Raw genomic sequence first — 17,685 nt, 5'->3', positions numbered from 1 at the left:
GGATCGGTTTTGGAAGAGCAGGGCCTTCATCAGGGAGGAAGCCGCGGAAGCCCCACAGGTTCAGGCCGGGGACTGTGGCTCTTCGGGAGATACGGAAGTATCAGAAGTCCTGTGAGCTGTTGATACCCACAGCTCCTTTCATTCGATGCGTGAGTATCTGTCTGTTCACCCATTGCTTTTGTTTGGATTGGATGGTTATGATTGTTTGATCAGCCATATGACACTGTTAGGACTGAATGGGCAGTTCAGATTGATGGATTTGACTATTTGAGCATTCAGTACATTTAGTGCCCATTTGGATTGTTGTATTGGTCAATCCAGGATTGGCAATGCTTGCAGTACAAACGGTTTTCTTGTGCCAATCCAGTTTAAAATGCATGTATTGGTCCATTTTGTATTGACCAATACAAGGTTCCAAATGGGCTCTTGCAATGCTTGGCTTGAACTGTTGATGTTTTAGTTTGGGTGAGCATGCTTTGGCCTTAACTTCCTACTTGAATATAGAACTTGGGATTCTTGGGCTGTAAGCTCTTTTAATGCTCTAAAACGGGGTGATTTTCACACCAACATTGCTTCAAAAGGTCCCATGACATTCTTCAAAAGTTGCGACTCGAAAGTCATAGGTTTGGTTGATTGGACCAATCGATTAATAGATTCCTACTTGGGAGGTTGTAATTGGGCAAGGCTTGCTCTGTTAGAAAGGTTTTCCTCCAACGTATATTCCATGTAATGGTGAAAGTTACATCTGCAAGATCTTTGTAGTCTCCTAATCCAATTTTTAGGAAAGTGGATGCCTCCCTTGCTCATTTGCTTATAGATGTGCTCTTGTGATTGATTTTGTTCTCTATCTCGATGTTTGGTTACTAATCTGCTCAACCTCAATCCAACTCAAAACAAAGTCATAGTGAAACACAATTAAACTTCTTTGATACCATTTTACATGTCAGAAATATCAAAGCACAAGAACATTTTATATTAAAAGAACTTGAGAACTCTACAAAAGGTTAGAGCTTTGAGGTGCACAAACCGCTACAACATGGCTGACTTATACAACTTAGGCCCCCTGAAATCAACGAGTGTCTTCTGCTAGTCTCTATGAATCCAGTGGGGATTAAACAACAATGCAATAATATAAACACACGCTAGGCAAATTTAGGAATATGTTATGTTTGTGTTCTCAATGAGCTTTTACTTTCGAACTTTTTTCCTTTCTATTGCTGGGTGATCCTTGCTTTGAAGAATCTTATATGGATTTTCATACATTGAAGAGTCCTAACATTGGCATATGTATTAGTCTCATGGTCCTTTTTTTTTTTTGGGTTTTAGGTAAGGGAGCTAACTGCTTTCTATTCTAAGGGAGTTAATCGTTGGACGGCTGAAGCTTTAGTAGCAATCCAAGAGGTATGGGAACTACAAAATATTGTTAGGAGCATGGATGGCCAATCTGTCATTGTTGTTTTTTGCAGCTAAAAACTATTTTGAAGTCTATGTTTCCTTTCCATTGGTTGAAATGCTATTCAATTATTGTTGTTTAACTTACGGTCCTGAGTTTCTTTGTGGTTTCAAGTTAAGTAGTTTTGTTTCCAACTCAAGGTATCCCTAGTAATGGTGGAAACCGTCCCTCGTTATGGTGTCGTAATGGCTGTTATGGAAAAATTGACCCCATAATTGTCTTGTAATGACCTGTAACGGCTACCATGGCCCCTTATAGGGCCAAAATAGTTTTTTTTTTTTTAATAATTTTTTTATTAAGCATAATGACCATTACGGCCACCGTTGCCAACTAAACTTGATGCTAAATACTCTAATGTAGTTTTAAATTTTTACAACATTCGTCATTCATTTATTTATTTATTTTTACATCATTTACCTTAAATGATGGGTAGTAAACTTTTGTTTGGTGCAAATGCCTACGTTAAAGGCAAAGAGAAAATACTAGATTTTTAAAAAAAGAGGTTGGTCGAGTCTCATTTCTATGAATAGGGCCTTGTAATCTCCATTCGGTATAAATCATCAACTAAGAGAATTAGAAATGACCTTCCTATACTCTACATAAATGTAATCATTGACATGTTGACCTTGGGAGAAAAAGAATGTAATAAATGAACTACCCTAACTCCCTTGATATGATGAGGTACATGAATGATATGTTTGAAACTCCGTCTCAAATTGATGCAAATAGTGTGTATTTGGAAGCATAACTTCACAAATGAAAAACTAATATTGGATTTGGGATTTCCTTAGTAAGTTTTAACAAAACTAAAACGAAAGACAAATGATGAGAATTTTAGTGAGAAATGCTCTCTGAGCGCTATAACTTATAGTGCTCCCAGTTGCCTGAGTTTAGTTAGACGATTCAATCAATCGATTTGAACTATGCATTAAGTTCAGAAAATATTCCTCAAGCTACCATTCGAAAAATGTGATTGGATGATCCAATCCATCCTTGTTTTGGACTTATTTTCCATACCCTTCCTTTTTCTAGGACATGGATGGGGTGGCTATGATTGCCTAACAAAAGGATTCTTTAGAATGATAAACAATCCATCATGATCTCTAACAAATAGATGGATCAAATTGTTGCTTGGACCTATTTATATGTAAATGATCTTGACTGTCCAAATTAGAGAACATTGAATGAGTGGTTAATATTTGTTAGATTGGTGTGATTCTTGAATGGTAGACTAGGAATGTTCGTTGGACCCCATGAACAATCTAGATCAATGGATACGACAGTCCATGAGCCCCAATGCAACTAAATGCAATTAGGAGCACTATAACTTATAGTGCTCAAAGAAAATTGAAGCATTTCTCTATTTTAGAAATGATAAAAGGCTAGGGAACTCCTACTAGATAAGATCTCTTGGGCATACAAGGTGTTGCATCCTTGTCGACTCAGTATTAACTTAGACAATCTAAGCTCCACCATACAGATAGCAATCGTTGGTCACTTTTTTAAATCTCAACTATTCTATGTGAGACTAAACCAACCTTATTCAAAACAATAGGGTTTAATAGATCTAGAGAACCATTGAGTTATAAGAATGTCACTCACATCCAAAATCCTCTTCAAGAAAATGGTTGAGAGGTACAGATAACATATGTAGAAATAAGTGCATCATTGTGTAGTAAATGCGTGAACCACATCCCATAATAGATAATAATGGCTTAACAAACAAAGAAAAGAAAATAGTAATCAAAATCTTACAAGTTCAACTCAAGAGAATACATTGTGGAAGATGTGGAGATGAAGAAAAGAGAAATATTTTCTTCATCTCATTCCCTCTACCAGCCTTATTCATATACCACTTTTTTTTTTTTTGAACAATGATGATATATTATAAAAAGGCCGAAGTCAATGCATGCAAATATACAAAAATACAAAAATCCAACTACACCAAGTGAAATGCCCCCCAAAGGACAAGAGAGAAGATTGAAAAATCTATGCTTCCACCCAATCCTTCATATTAAGAATTGCCCTATTGAATACTTGCACTTGTCCACTCATTTTGTTTCGAAAGCAACGATGGTTTCTTTCCCCCCATTAAGCCCATAGACTCGCTAAGAAACTTAATCGCCACAACCTTTTCCCTTCTTTCTCTATCCTCCCGCTGTGCCAAGCAATGAGAAATTCGTTTATCGTCTTCGGGAACACCCATAGTAACTTGAACAATTAGAGAAAAAGACCCCAAACCTCCTTGGCAAATACGTAGTGAATGAATAAGCATTCTTGAAGCAACACTGGTTTCATATACCACTTGTTATAAAAGGTAAGCTTAAAATAAATGGAAATCAAATCTACAAGACACACCATTGTCTCCAAGGATGTGGTGCACCAAACGACAACTGAATGTGTACTCTCACACCCAAAATATACTATAATACATGCACATCACAAATGGTGTACTCTAACACTCTAGAGCATGTATATCTTACTTGTCAAGCTTGCCAGATTTTGGAGACTGGAATAAGCTAATTGTACTTCTAACGATTGTGTTGGATGGGATTTGAATTGTAGGCACTTATGTTGGCTGATGTGAGTCACAGGCATTTTTGGTTGCTAGCAAAGAACTTATCACTCTTCTGGTGGTTGTTGAATTATGTGACCACACATCCAGGGGATTTAGAATGTTTTGATAGCATTTTTTATGGCCATAGAATGTCCTGATAGCATCTCTAGTGGCTGCATTATGATTTTTCAATGCCTATGGTGGCTGTATGATGATCCAACATCATTTCCGATGATTGGATGATGATTAATCAACACTTTTGACAGTTGTCGGCACATGATGAGGCCCTTTTTATTTCCTGACAAATATGCTAGTAACAGCCCTTCGAAACTTCATGACAAATTGTAAGAATGGAAAATGGGGGAAAGAACAAAATAAGAGAGATTATAAATAAGAAAGCTATCATGATTCTGATAACATGTTAAATTCAAGAGTACATTGTGGTGTTGAAGTGATAAAAGTCCCTTGATATACATTGATACACCACACTCTGAGAGCTTGAGCTTTTGGAGTGAATGGTTGTTTGACATGGTATCAAAGTGGAAGATCCTATGTTCGAATCTCAAGAGTAGTAAAAATATGCCTCTCTAAAATATTATTCTCCCATGGGGGACCAGGAAAATCAGGTCTGGCTCCGGGACCGGGAAATCAAGCCCGGCCTATTTATGGTGTGAATGTCCCTCCACCCTCGTCAGTATGTTCCCGTGTGGAGTTCCCACCCTGCACGTGCGGGGGGGTGTTGAAGTGATAAAAGTCCCTTGATATACATTGATACACCACACTCTAAGAGCTTGAGCTTTTGGAGTGAATGGTTGTTTGACATGTGGAAGATGCGGAGATGAAGAAAAGAAGGGAAGAAAATATTTTTTTTCATCTCCCCCCCCCCCCGACCACTTGTTATAAAAGACAAGCTTAAAATAAATGTAAATTGAATTTAAAAGATGCACCATTATCTTCAGGGATATGGTGCACCATAGGATAACTGAATATGTGTACTCTCACAGTCAAATACATTGTAATGTATGCACACCAATGACTGTGTACAACACATTAAGGAAGCCAAAATCTACATCCTAATATCAAAATATACATTATGTTGAGCATGTTGTTGAGTGGTTAGTGTTGTTTAGCAAAACAAAGTGGAGTTTGACAATGTTCAAAAACCTTGTTTTAGATTTTACATCACTATGTATCCTTGCTAAGATATTCTCAAGTTTCTAAGAATGAAAAACATAAATCCTACGATTAGGATTACCTTGATCGATGTCCTCGACAAATTGTCACTTGACAATGTTGATCCTCCAACATAGGAGATCTATTTCAGATTTATCCTAGACAATGGAGAGTATGGGAGCCACAAGTCAACCCTTGTAATAGGGCCAGGGGAAACACATAGGGCACTTCACTCAAGTGGAACCCACACATGATGCACGATGTGACGGAAGTGGGAAGCAAATGGTATACATTAATGCCCACGGGCGATGTGGGAGGCTTTATCATTTCCCCTCTTCCTCTAGGATGAGATCTATATATGAGTTAGGGTTTTAGGGAGACACGAATTGTGGTACTTTACCATCCACAAGTTTCACATGCCCTACTACATTGAAATCATGTAATCCTGCCTTATCTTATGTACCTATATATAACTCAATCCCTTCACTATCATGACCAATCTTCTTGCAGATCAAGTGGCGGAACACCATATCTAAACCATCAAATCATCATTAAGTGCAATAATAGCATTTTTATCGATTAAAACAAAAGCTTAATGGTTGAAAACATTTGTAAAAGCTTTTAAAACCTTTTAAGTGCCAAGCTCAATGGAACACCTCTTAATGAACATTTGATCCCCAAGGTCTAATACATAAGTAATTTCTTAGGAAATTTGTCGATCCCTTGTTGGACCATGTGAGCCTCAGCGAACATTTATGGATGCGCCAAGCTACACCATCTTTTGTTGGCCACATGACCTTGTCAAGTGAGCCAAAGTACCTATAATCAAGATCTTGAACTCTTCGCACACCCTTAAGTCTATGGATTAATTAGATCCGGTACATCCTTAAGTCGATCATAGTCCACGTATGACAAGCCTCTTAGTCTAGAGACTTGAACTCAATCCACCATTTCAAGTGTCCAATAGGTCCAAAAGCCTACTCCCATGGCACACCCACACTCTTATGTGGGATTGGGCAAGGCACACACTGACTTGTCATTGTGCTTGATGGTGGAGACTTTCTTGACTTGTCATTAGTCCCCTTGCACAAGATGACCACATAATAATGCTAATAACCATAGGTTTGTCCGACAACTTGCTAGATGGTCCTAGCACAATAGAGTACCGAGATCCATGGCCCACAACTCTCCCTTGGTTAGTGATTGTGGTGTCCAATCTCAAGTTCCCAAGGACAACCAATGAAATCCTTCTCCATTAACCTATGTTCACATATGTTTAAGACACTTTCACATTAACTATTGCATTGCAATCTATCCATCGAGGACTCATGATTATCATGATCTATGGTCAAGATCATCAATATGTAATCAATGGATAAGATTCGCATTGGTTTTCCAACGTGCAACTCTCACATAGGCATATGTCAAAAACTTGGTAGTGGTGAATAAAGCAAGGTTTAATCAACAGTGGATGGTGGATCTGAGAAACTAAATGCAAGTAAAGAAAATACAAAATAAACACAATTGTAGTCTTTTGATGGGAAAAGATTTGATCCCAAAATAGACGTGATTTGTAATTTTTGATGTCAAAGCTAGTAGAGTGTAATGCGCAAAGTACATGTCAGATGAAACCATAATAAGATAAACGAGCAAGATGAACAAAGTCAAACAGGATTCAACTCACCCTAATATTGTGTTAGCAAAACCAAAGATAAGAAATACAAGAGATACAAATATATTTATATTGAAAAGGTTTATATACTCCTCCTATTTGCACAATAATGATACCAATTAGTTACATTATTATTATTATTCTTTTATGTACAAGTGAGAAATATAAAGAAGAAAACCTACAAAAGGGGAGCCTTAGTAGAGAAGGGAAACACAAACACACACATCAAATGTTTGGTATATGATTGCCATTATAGTTTTAATTTCTATAACTGAAGACTTGACCCGAATTTGTTTATTTGGGTTGAGTCAACATGAAGATTCAATTCTGAGGTCAATCTTTTACATCTTTATAAGAAAAAAAAACCACAAAATGGTTAACCCAGATTTGCATTGAACCAAGTGACTTGGTTTGAGTCAACGGTTTCAATGGAGTAAGGCTTATGGGCATGAAACCTTGTCTAGTTGAGTTGACTGTGTTGCTAGTCAAGCCACAACAGCTTTAGAACTATGATCCTAATACATGAGATTGTCGTATCTAGCTCCCAAATGTGCCAAACAAATGCTAAGATAGTTGCTTCAAGGTGAATATGAGAAATCTACCCAATGTCTATCCTCATGAGCAGAAATCTGCTTCCTTAAATGGAGGTTAAGATGCTAGGGAGGGGGACACTCCTCTAGTCAAGGAATGGTGAGGAGAGAATCACCTTCTATCCATATCTTTCGTAAATTGATGCCGGCTCAAAAGTTACTCCTGTACTTGGACGCCATCATGTAGCCTAATTTGAAACTACTCGTGGGAGTTTCTCAACAAATCGAATGGCATGTTGGGGTGACAGTAGATCTTGCTAGCCTACATTTGGTTTGCAACTAGCCAACTTCTTGATAATACTTCAAAACAGTCATGAAGGAGAGTCCTTTAACTTCCCTTGTTGGAGCATTAATGGGAACAAAGACTCTTACATTTAGCTCATTCAAAATTTCCTGTACTATTGGAACAAACTCCCTCATTATAGAAACTCTCATTTCCCACAGGATGGCACAACCATTTCTGGATTCTGCGAAAGAGTTTAATGCGTTTGGGTACATGTCTATGTCAAACACACCTGGCCATGATTATTCTTGGAAGCCCTGGAATCTGCAATGAATCGTCGAAGAAATCCCCCTCTTGACTAATCAGTTGTTATAATCTTCTCCTTCGATGCAAGCCACAAAACTGCTCTCTTTTGAATGTGTTTCTTCTCTTCCAATTGGTTGAGAACTTGAGATCATCAATGTGATTGATTATTAAGGTATGTTGCTTCCAATGGTGCCAATGGTTTAGACTGCATGGATCCCCTATGTGTGTCACACTGTCACATGTACAATGTATTGAGTGATTGAGATCTTTGAAATGGCAGGGAATGCAGAACTTGATATGCCTTTGTCTAGAGAAGTTTGTCTCAGACTCTCAATTCCTTTCCTTCAATGAGCTCTATGTTTTCCACTGCTTACAACATATACTTCTCACTAAATCCAAAATTTCGGTTTATGAAATCAAAATTCATCCCAACTGTATTGAATGTGTTTAGCAATACATTGTTGCTATGAGGAATTACATGGTCCAATGATATGCATGGTATCCCTTAGGTGTTCTATTTTTACATCATTAATCCAGACTGTAGGTCCGATAGGCCCCACAGTGGATAGACCATGTCCCTAAATTCTTCTTCGTAGGATGACCCAACCCCAGTATTGGTGACTGTAACTAGTTAGACTCCAACATTCCACAACCCATTGAAAAGGCAGCCAAAGGTTTGAGTTGCTTAACTCTTTTGCTTTGGAAGAATTTTGGGGTATGGTCCATCCAAAATGGTGCTCATCAAATCATTATGGGCTGAACATTGAAGTGACAGAACCAGCGGTTCCATTAATACAAACTGAAGACTCGAGGATGCGATGCATATTCTTGCATCGAGGATCATACAATTCCTCTGCCACTATTACTAGTTGAAATTTGAACTTCCATAAGATATGTGCTCTTGTGCATCCAAAGGGATGATATTTCCATTTTCTGTGGGGCTTAAGATCATTTTGTCCACTTCTTGCCATGATTTGTTCTTGAATTTGACATTTCAAAGATATGTGCATTACTTCATCTAAGTAGGTGATATTTCTGCAGGCAGCTGAAGATTATTTGGTCCATTTGTTCGAAGATGGAATGATTTGTGCCTTCCATGCAAAACGTGTTACGCTTAGTAAGTTTGCTTTCTTAAAAATGATCCATTTATCTTTTTGTTGATTCAAATTGAACTTCTTACATGCATGAAATCGTGCTCAGATCTCCACACATTATATGCATTGTTAAGAACTTGTCTACAGTTAGAGCCTGTGCCTTAATGGTAGACAGTGCATTTCAACATTGAGGCCTCATATGTGATAGTGAATGTGATAGTTTGGCTCACTAAAACTGCAGCCTGGGGTGACTGGCTTGGTAAAATTGGCTTGGGAGTGCTCCTGTCTGTGTTGGAGACAAGTGTGAGATCCAATCTGCCCCATCTTTCAGGTCTGGCCATGTAGATGCCTTGGCCTAAAAGCTAGGCCTGCCCACTTAAAAGGTGCGCCTCAATGTTAGAAACAAATGGACAGCGAAGGAAAACTCAATGTTAGAAACAAATGGATAGCTCAGGAAAACTTAATCATTTGTCTTAGCCATCCATTTGTTCTGTAAACTATGGGCAGCCTGCCAAATTTGTGAATAGGCATGATTATTCGACAAGGTATCTACACTATGGGAGCCACCTAAGGGACTAATAGGATCATGCACCCATATGGGACTCCCGCTTTTATGGGATGGCACGTCCCAATGAGGCCAAGACCATGATCAATGCCTTTTCAGCTTGATTAGGGCTAGGGCTTAGGTGATGCAGGGCCTGGCCTAGCCCTAGGCTGACGCATTGACACTAGGGCTGCAACTTGGGTACGGGACAACCTGAACCCAACTGGCCCAACCTGAGTATGGGTTGGGTCATCAAGGTCCTTGAGTTGGGTTTAGAGGTGGGCATCGAGTTGAGTTGAACTGGATTAAGTCCGACTCGACTCGATTTGGTTTTTGCAAGTACCTCACCCGAGCTCGATTCGATTCGGGACTAAGTCTAGCAGGGCTGACTCGATCCGAACCGATTCCTTGTTGGCCTGACCTGAACCGAGTCCTACTCGGTCAAGGAAACCGAGTCGGATCGAGTTGAGTCCGTCTGGTCAATTCGGACTGGGCTGAGTCAAGCCGAGCCGGAGACTCTGGTGCTAGGAAGGAAATAGGAGGGAAATCGGGAGAGAGGAGGAGAGAAAGAATGAGAGGAGAGAAAAAGGAAGATAAAAATGGAGGGAATGAGAGGAAGTCGGCTCGGGTTGTGATGCCCCATAGGTTCATCTGGCGGCGCCGGCTCGGGGAGGGTTAGGGTTCGGGTAGAAGAAGGGTAAAAGTGTGTGTGTGTGTGTGTGTGTGTGTGTGTGTGTGTGTGTGTGTGTGTGTGTGTATAAAGTCTGACTTTATACTACCCGATTCTGGTCTGGATCGGATCGGATCAAGTTGCTAACATGACCCGAACTCGACTCTGTTTGGCGTGGGATCTAAGTGGGTCTACTCGATCTGACCCGACCCTGACTTTCTGTTCGGGTCGGATTTGACGAGTCGGGTCAGATCCTACCCACCTCTAGTTGGGTTCATGTAATAAAATGCCAACCAGATTTGACTTTCGGTTGACTAAATTTGGGTCGGTTTAGGTTGGGTTGAGAGTAATCACATTCACATGTAATTGGTTAGGTTAGGTTGGGGTGGGGCACCTTGTGTTGGAATTCTAATAAGGTTAGCCGTCAGATTGCAGGTTGGGTCCTCTTGATGTCGGGTTGTGCTTGGGTCGACCCTCAACCCAACCTGCCCAAGTTGCACCCCTAACTGACACCCCGGCTGCAGGCCTTGTGCCCCACTTGATGAGTTGACCACCTTGATTTTTGGGCTAGTGCATCTTCAGGGTGGGCCTCCCTCATGACTGGATGGATTTTCAGCCAGGCCAAGTTTATAGCGGGCCCTGCCTGATGAATTTTGGGCTGCAGCATGTTAGCACATATGCTGTGAATAAGCCTCTTCTCACACAAGTCCAGTTAGCAAGGATCATGAAGGCTAAATTGGCTGACTATTTGGAGTAAGGCATTTGGCATTCATCAGTAGCACATGCCTCTTTTAATTGCTAATCTTCTACCTTTTGATTCATGTTACTTGTGTCTATGAACTGTTGCACTAATACGGGATTTGCTCTCTATGTAATTGGATCATATGGGTAATCTAAGATCTTTATTAGGAGATGAACCAGAAACACGCAACACATTATACCCTCATTTTCATGAAAGTAATGATGATTACAACGGATTACCAGTGGAACTCATATAATGTTCCATGTTATCCATGTAGACCTAAAGTTGGCGGTATAGCACTGACCATTCGAGTAATAGATGTTAACTAGTTCTACGTGTGCATATCTCGGCTCATCTACATGTGGTGCATCTGCAAGATCCACCCATCAATCTGTACGCCCTATTGTATACGCCCTAGCCCAAAATGTGGCCGTTCCAATCAGTAAGTACCAACACACTGAAAAAATTTAGCGGCTAAAAGAAAGTTGGCCAATGGTCCACATTCAACGTACATGCATGCAATTATGATCTATCGATGATGAAAGGAAGAAAAAGGTGGAATTAAGTACATTGCATGAAAGTGAACCGTGCTTGACAGACTTAAGGCTGCGTTTCGACTGGAATCTGGAGAGAATTTTCGTACAAGGAATTTCAGGGAAAATATGGAAAAAACTATGATTGTCTAGTGATTATTTCCATGAACGATGTTGAAAAGGGGATTCCCTATTTAGGGCCCTGTTTAGATAGTAAGTGGAATCCTTAAATTCACTACACAACACCCACTTATTTTCTTGTGCTGAGAATTCACTATACAATAGTCACCTAGTTTCTTGTGCTGAGAATCCTGTGAACGTGTAATGATTACTTTGTGAATTCATGTATCCAAACAGCCGATTGTCCTTTTGGTGGAAAACAATTTCCATTTCCACATGGATTCCCTGTATCCAAACACACCCAGTATACATTTGGGATCAAGAAATGGAAAAGTGGATTTAGCACATTCATGAATCTGCCTGGAATTTGGATTTGGCAAATCATGAAGTTCACTGTTTGGTAACCCAGCTACAAATCCATGGATTTTGGGAGCATTAATTGCAAGGGAAGAAATTTTATTGCTTTTGGGAGTCTTTTTTTGTGATGTGGCCTAATAATTTTTTAGGAGGGAAATTCCTTTTGGGAAAATTCATGGATTTGGGAAATCCTGGAAATCCCTGATGGTTGCAATTAACAGATTTTATAAATCTATGGATTTGTCAAGGGGCAAATTCCTGAATATAGAAATCTATCTGGCAGGGCCCCACCACACAACAAGCCTTCCAGCTTATGTCACAGTGCCGGACCCAACTTTACCCTGAGAAATTTTTACTTGGGGATTCTAGTCCAAACACAGCTTCGAAATTTCATATTTGGATCCAGCCAGCTTGTACAACTATATATCATGAGCCCTTCTCATTCCATTTCATATTTTCTTTTACTTGCAATTAAGCTTTAAGCTTCACTCATTGCAAATGAACCTGACCATCTTTTTATATTCATCTATATGCCTAGTGCGGAAAGATATTGAGTTGGCGAGACGTATCGGCGGGAACAGGTACTTTTGAAGGGACCTTGTACATGTTTTGTGGCTGTCAATGTGTTATTAGATTGTATTTCTAAACTTCAATACAAATTCAACAGTCTCTAGGCTAACTTCTGTTGTGGCATTGCAAGAAATTCGAAACATGATACAGATTTCTTGTAGATTTGGGAGTTCATGAGAACGCACCTGGAAGATATTTGAAACATCTTTGTTGTAATCTGAATGTTTGAATTCTCTGAGTTGTATCAGGTTAATCTAACGGCCACTATGCATCAAAGGCAAGATCTTGTTGGATATTTTTTTATGGATATTTAGATAAATTCCAACCAGCCATGTGCATATGAATCCATCCAATAGGAGAAAATCAGCCTGATATGCTTATCAGGTAGGCCACACCATAGAAATAATGTATATTGGCTGATATAATAAAAATACAGGTGGGACCCACCTGATGGGTTGATCAAACAATCCCCACATTGGGCCAACTTTTTGGACTGTTTGGTTGTTGGACTGCATGATAGTATGGAAATTATTTGCTGGTTGGACAGTAAATTAGCAATCCAACTGGTGGGACATGAACATCTCTTTTGGAAGTGATTGAAAACAATGTAAATGCTTGCATGTTCAGCTTCCTATTTCTTTGAAGAACTGGATTTTGAGGATTATCTGGTCCTGATGCGTCGCATTATGATGGTGCCTGTCTGTGTGTAGTCCGCACAAGGATTATGGTTTGGACATCCAAAACTGTTGATCTGATGGGCCACACCTTGGATAGGTTTTGTCCCAGAGGACCCCCCCAGTCTACCAATGGATAGGCACAGAAAACAAATAAATAGAGAAAAGACTAAATATTTGGATGGTTAGGATCTTTTTATTTATCTGGGATCATGCACATATGTATGACATTATATATATCACCACAAGAAACAGTGACATCTATTTGTACGCATGTAAATTGGAGCAGATTCGCTCAGGTCGGGGTAACACTGAGTTCTCTTAGGCAGTGCTGTGGCATCATTTCATTGGCCTGCCAGATGTTTGGCAGAGGGGCCCACCAACTTTCAAAACGTTGTCGGGTTATGTCTGGCAGACCAATGAAATGGCACCATGTCACTGCTTCATAGAACTCAGTGTTACCCCATCCTGACCAAATCCCCTCCAATTAAATATCATTATGCTTTTACACACGAGTAGGTCATCCAGCATTCAATCTCTGTACATGACACACATGTAGCAGGTGCGGCCCCCTCATCTTCCGGGCATGCTATAGGTAGGTGTATACCAAAAAAATCAACGGTCAGATGGTCCTGCATGCATATCAGGTGAAGATCCACTACAAAGCCTGGTAGGTTAAGCTTAACCTACAATGCGAAGTGTGGGGCCTACCAGGATGTCATGTATGCATGACATCCAATCTGTCCATCATGAATGCACCCTCATGTTCTCCATGGTGCCCAAAAATCAGGCTGATCTAAAACTTAGGTGAGCCACAATGTAAAATCATTAAGAAAACTTCTAAAATCACATGGTGTGGCCCAATTGAGTTTTGGAATGGCCTGATTTGGGCTGTCCATTCATCCAGGTGGGCTGCACCTTCTGAATAGATTGAGTGGCATATACAAAATATGGTAGGCCCCACAATCAAGAAGGTTTTTGATGGTGGGTGTTGCCATTTCAACTATTCCCTGTGGTGTGGCCCACCTGAATTCTGGATCGGTCTGACATTTCCATTCAAAGGAGAACATGAGGGAGCACACATGAAAGATGGATTGGATGTTTTCTGCACATCACAGTGGGCCCCACACATTGCATTGTAAGTTAATCTTAACATACAAAGCTTTGTAATGGATATGGCCTCTATGCTAAATATCTACTCTTACATCATCACTCATCCAATTGGTGGCTGCTATCATCCAATCAGTGTGATATTGGGGGCATGGCCCACCTACAGTAGGTCCAAAAAGATGAACAGTCAGATTGGAATACATGAATATATGCAACATACATGAAAGGAGCCCACATACAGGGACACAAAAGCTGGTGGTTGCTCTAGGAGTTGGATGGGGAAGCAATCAAATCCTCACGCAAGCTTTTTAGATGAGAAAGGAGTCTCTCTCTTGGTGGGAGCATCTCTTTGATCACAGGAAAATCTAGGAAATTTCTAAACCATGCATGGAGAGATGGCATTTCATTTTCATCAACCAACTTCAGATCAGTCACTACTTCAATGAGTGGGACCCAATAAGAGATCCAACCGTTGGTTATATCCAAATACCCTATCATCTCTCCTCCAAAGAACTTGTTTCCATTGAGAGCTTCTCCTAGAGTCTTCAGGCTCTCTTGGGCTTCTTTCAGTGCTTTCTCTTGGGCTTCTCCTGTCTTGGATAGGACTCCCACAATGGCTGGCCAGCACTGTGAAAAAGGAAAAGAAATCGTATGATTAGTGTTTTTTTCTTAGGGCTCTATAGTTTTTACTTATGGTGGGGCCCAGTGTGGCTGAGTCACTATACAAAGGGTGAAGATTTCTCTAGAACAGTGAATTTAATATCACAAAATGGAAAACATAGATCTATGCCTAGAAAAATCTGGAAAAAAAAAAAGAAGAGGAAGGGCAAAAAATATATATGAAGACTAAGTTTTGGTAGTTTTTATATAAAAATATTCCAAATTTCTTTAAAAATATATTAGGTTTTCTTAACTCAGTTGATGAGTGCATAAAGAAAAGATATCACATCTTATTTTAAAAAACAACCCTTAAAAACAATAAATAAAATTAATTTTGTTGGTGAAAAATCTATTTACAGGGCTTTTTCATGTTATATATATGCTCTAAACTTTTTCAAAATAGTAATTTTAATTAAAATATTAAAAATTTATAAACTCACTCAGACTCTTTCTCATGATTCAAATAATTACTTTTAAGTTATTTATAACTTTTCAAACTCTAAATTATTTTTAAAATAGTAAAAGCTGAAACTTACTAACTTAAAACTCAAAATTAACTTCTAAAACCACTGTTACATAGAAAAAGACCATTAGTTTCCATATGGGAAACAACTAATGATTGAATGGTTAGGATTTTTCTGTAGACTCACCGGATGGACGATCCAGATTTTGTGGGTGGAGAAAAAAATTTACCTGCAACGGATCCTTTCCGTTGAGATAATACCGAAGCTTAAAATACATAAACAAGTGTGGAAAAACTTACCTTGTCATCAGAAAATCTGGCCCAAAAACGTGCTATGGCCCTTTCACAAGGATCATCTGTCAGGAACATGCAATCCTCGTTCCATGTTTCATCGATGTATTCGAGTATAACGAGCGATTCGACGATCGGCCGTCCGCCGTGCACAAGCACTGGAACCTTCTTATAGATTGGATTGTACTTCAAAAGCAAAGGGCTCTTGGTGTAATGATCTTCGTCGATGTATTTGTACTTGATTCGTTTGAGCTTCAGTGCCCATTCGATCCGGAGTGCCATCGGTGCGGGCCACATCCCGAACAACGTCACTTCATCTCCTTCCATCTCTCTCTCTCTCTCTCTCTCTCTCTCTTCTAAAATGTGTTTCTGTGAAATGCTGGACCTTTCAACGGCTTTCTATCGTGATTTCTTTTCCTTGTTTGATTTTTCTCGGGATTTTGGCTTAAAAGTCAGCCATTTCTCACCACAGGTTGGCCACAGCATATCAAAAAAATGTACAGATCGACTTGTGGGGCCCACCATGATGTTTTAATGACATCCAATCATACCATCATTTGCCTCCCTATTTCTGGGACGCGGATTTCCTGCTAAAGGCTTTCGTAGGAAGTTCCTGCACTGGAAACTTAGGTGGGATCCACCGTGATGTTTGTGAGATATCCACCCCGTCCATCCGTTTTTTGAGATCAGTTTAGGACATGGGCCCAAAAATGAGCCGGATTGAATACTCAAGTGGGCCGAAAACGTGAGGATTGAATGTCCACAGTTTAAATATTCGTGGGGCCACAGAACTTTTGAATCAGGTTAATATTTGTGTTTTCAGTTCATCTCAGTAGGAATGACGTTACAAACGGTATGGATGGCATGTTAACATCACTGTCGACTCCAGGGAGGTTTCAACGGTAGGAATTTTCCTGCCCACCTTTTCCTTTAGTGCGACCCACTTGAATCTTGGATCCTTCTCATTTTTGGTCCCACGAACTAAAATGAGCTCAAAAAATGGATGGACGGGGTAGATTTCTTACAAACATTACGGTGGGCCCCACATAGGTTTCTAGTGCAGGAGATTCCTGCGAACCCAAAAATCAGGTGGGGTCACACCACAAATAAACAGTGGGCCGGCGAGTTTTGTATTCCATCTAATCCATTAAAAAGATGCATCCAACTAGGATGAACGGACAGTCAGAAAGATCAGGCCATTCCAAAACTCAGTTTCAGGCATGAATTTACATGGCATGGAGTTTTGGATCAAACCGTGTTTTGGGACACAAGGAGATTAGGAGGGGACGCACATGATGGAGAATTGGATGTTATGAAAACATTATGGTGGATCCCACACTTCAATTTGTCCGTTAAGCTTAACACACGTTTGTATTGGATCCGGCCTCCCAAACCAACGAACGTCTAGGAAAAAAAATAAAAATAAAACAATACTCTGTATATTGTGGGCCACCGAAGAGTGAAATGGTCTGATTCTTTAGGTTGAAAATCTTAGCATCATTCGCAGCCTTATGAAAGCTCCAATCTCAACACGTGTTTCATATTTGCACGTGTGCCTTCATGTGGATCCGTATGGTCAACGTGCGTGTGGAGTTAGCAAACCTCTATGCTTAGATGTCCTACTATTCAACGCCTGCGACAGGGGTGTGAAAAAGACCCTGATTTCCATTCAACCAAATTTCCAGACGACTCGTTAGGAAATTGGCTCGTGAGCTTGACTCGATCCTGGTAAACAATACTAATTTGAGTTATTCGTTAACTCAGTTAAATCGACACTTCTCATGGTCATTCAAACTGAGTCACTCACACGAATTTCAACAGTGAGGTCATGAGATTACTTTGACGGACAACTAATCACTTGCTTTAAAAGCTCGAACTAATAG

General features: G+C 39.9%; 2 protein-coding genes across 5 annotated transcripts in view; one reads left to right on the top strand and one right to left on the bottom strand.

The window, feature by feature from the left end:
* The window catches only part of LOC131226763 (histone H3-like centromeric protein CENH3), a 28,993-nt gene that overhangs the window by 903 nt on the left and 10,405 nt on the right, over positions 1 to 17,685 (top strand). For 2 of the 4 annotated variants that reach the window (XM_058222475.1, XM_058222473.1), the window contains exons 4-5: positions 22 to 149; positions 1,327 to 1,401. In XM_058222475.1, the coding sequence (XP_058078458.1) occupies positions 22 to 149; positions 1,327 to 1,401 (203 nt within the window). The other 2 variants (XM_058222474.1, XM_058222472.1) reach the window with 2 other exon arrangements.
* LOC131226762 (glutathione transferase GST 23-like) lies at positions 14,564 to 16,216 on the bottom strand. Its single transcript, XM_058222470.1, has 2 exons — positions 15,812 to 16,216; positions 14,564 to 15,015 (listed from the first exon to the last, which is right to left on the bottom strand). The coding sequence occupies exons 1-2, from the start codon at positions 16,127 to 16,129 to the stop codon at positions 14,653 to 14,655; spliced, it is 681 nt and encodes a 226-aa protein (XP_058078453.1). The 5' UTR covers positions 16,130 to 16,216; the 3' UTR covers positions 14,564 to 14,652.

Source organism: Magnolia sinica, chromosome 15 (genome assembly GCF_029962835.1).
Source record: "Magnolia sinica isolate HGM2019 chromosome 15, MsV1, whole genome shotgun sequence".
Taxonomy (NCBI): domain Eukaryota; kingdom Viridiplantae; phylum Streptophyta; class Magnoliopsida; order Magnoliales; family Magnoliaceae; genus Magnolia; species Magnolia sinica.
This window is presented reverse-complemented; position numbering and strand designations above follow the sequence as displayed.

What these genes read in the sequence shown, in the direction of transcription:
- LOC131226762 (XM_058222470.1), bottom strand. Translation starts at nt 16,129, where the DNA reads ATGGAAGGAGATGAAGTGACGTTGTTCGGGATGTGGCCCGCACCGATG. An exon ending in CCAGATTTTCTGATGACAAG is followed by an intron (nt 15,016 to 15,811) that starts GTAAGTTTTTCC and finishes CCTTTTTCACAG; the next exon opens with TGCTGGCCAGCCATTGTGGG.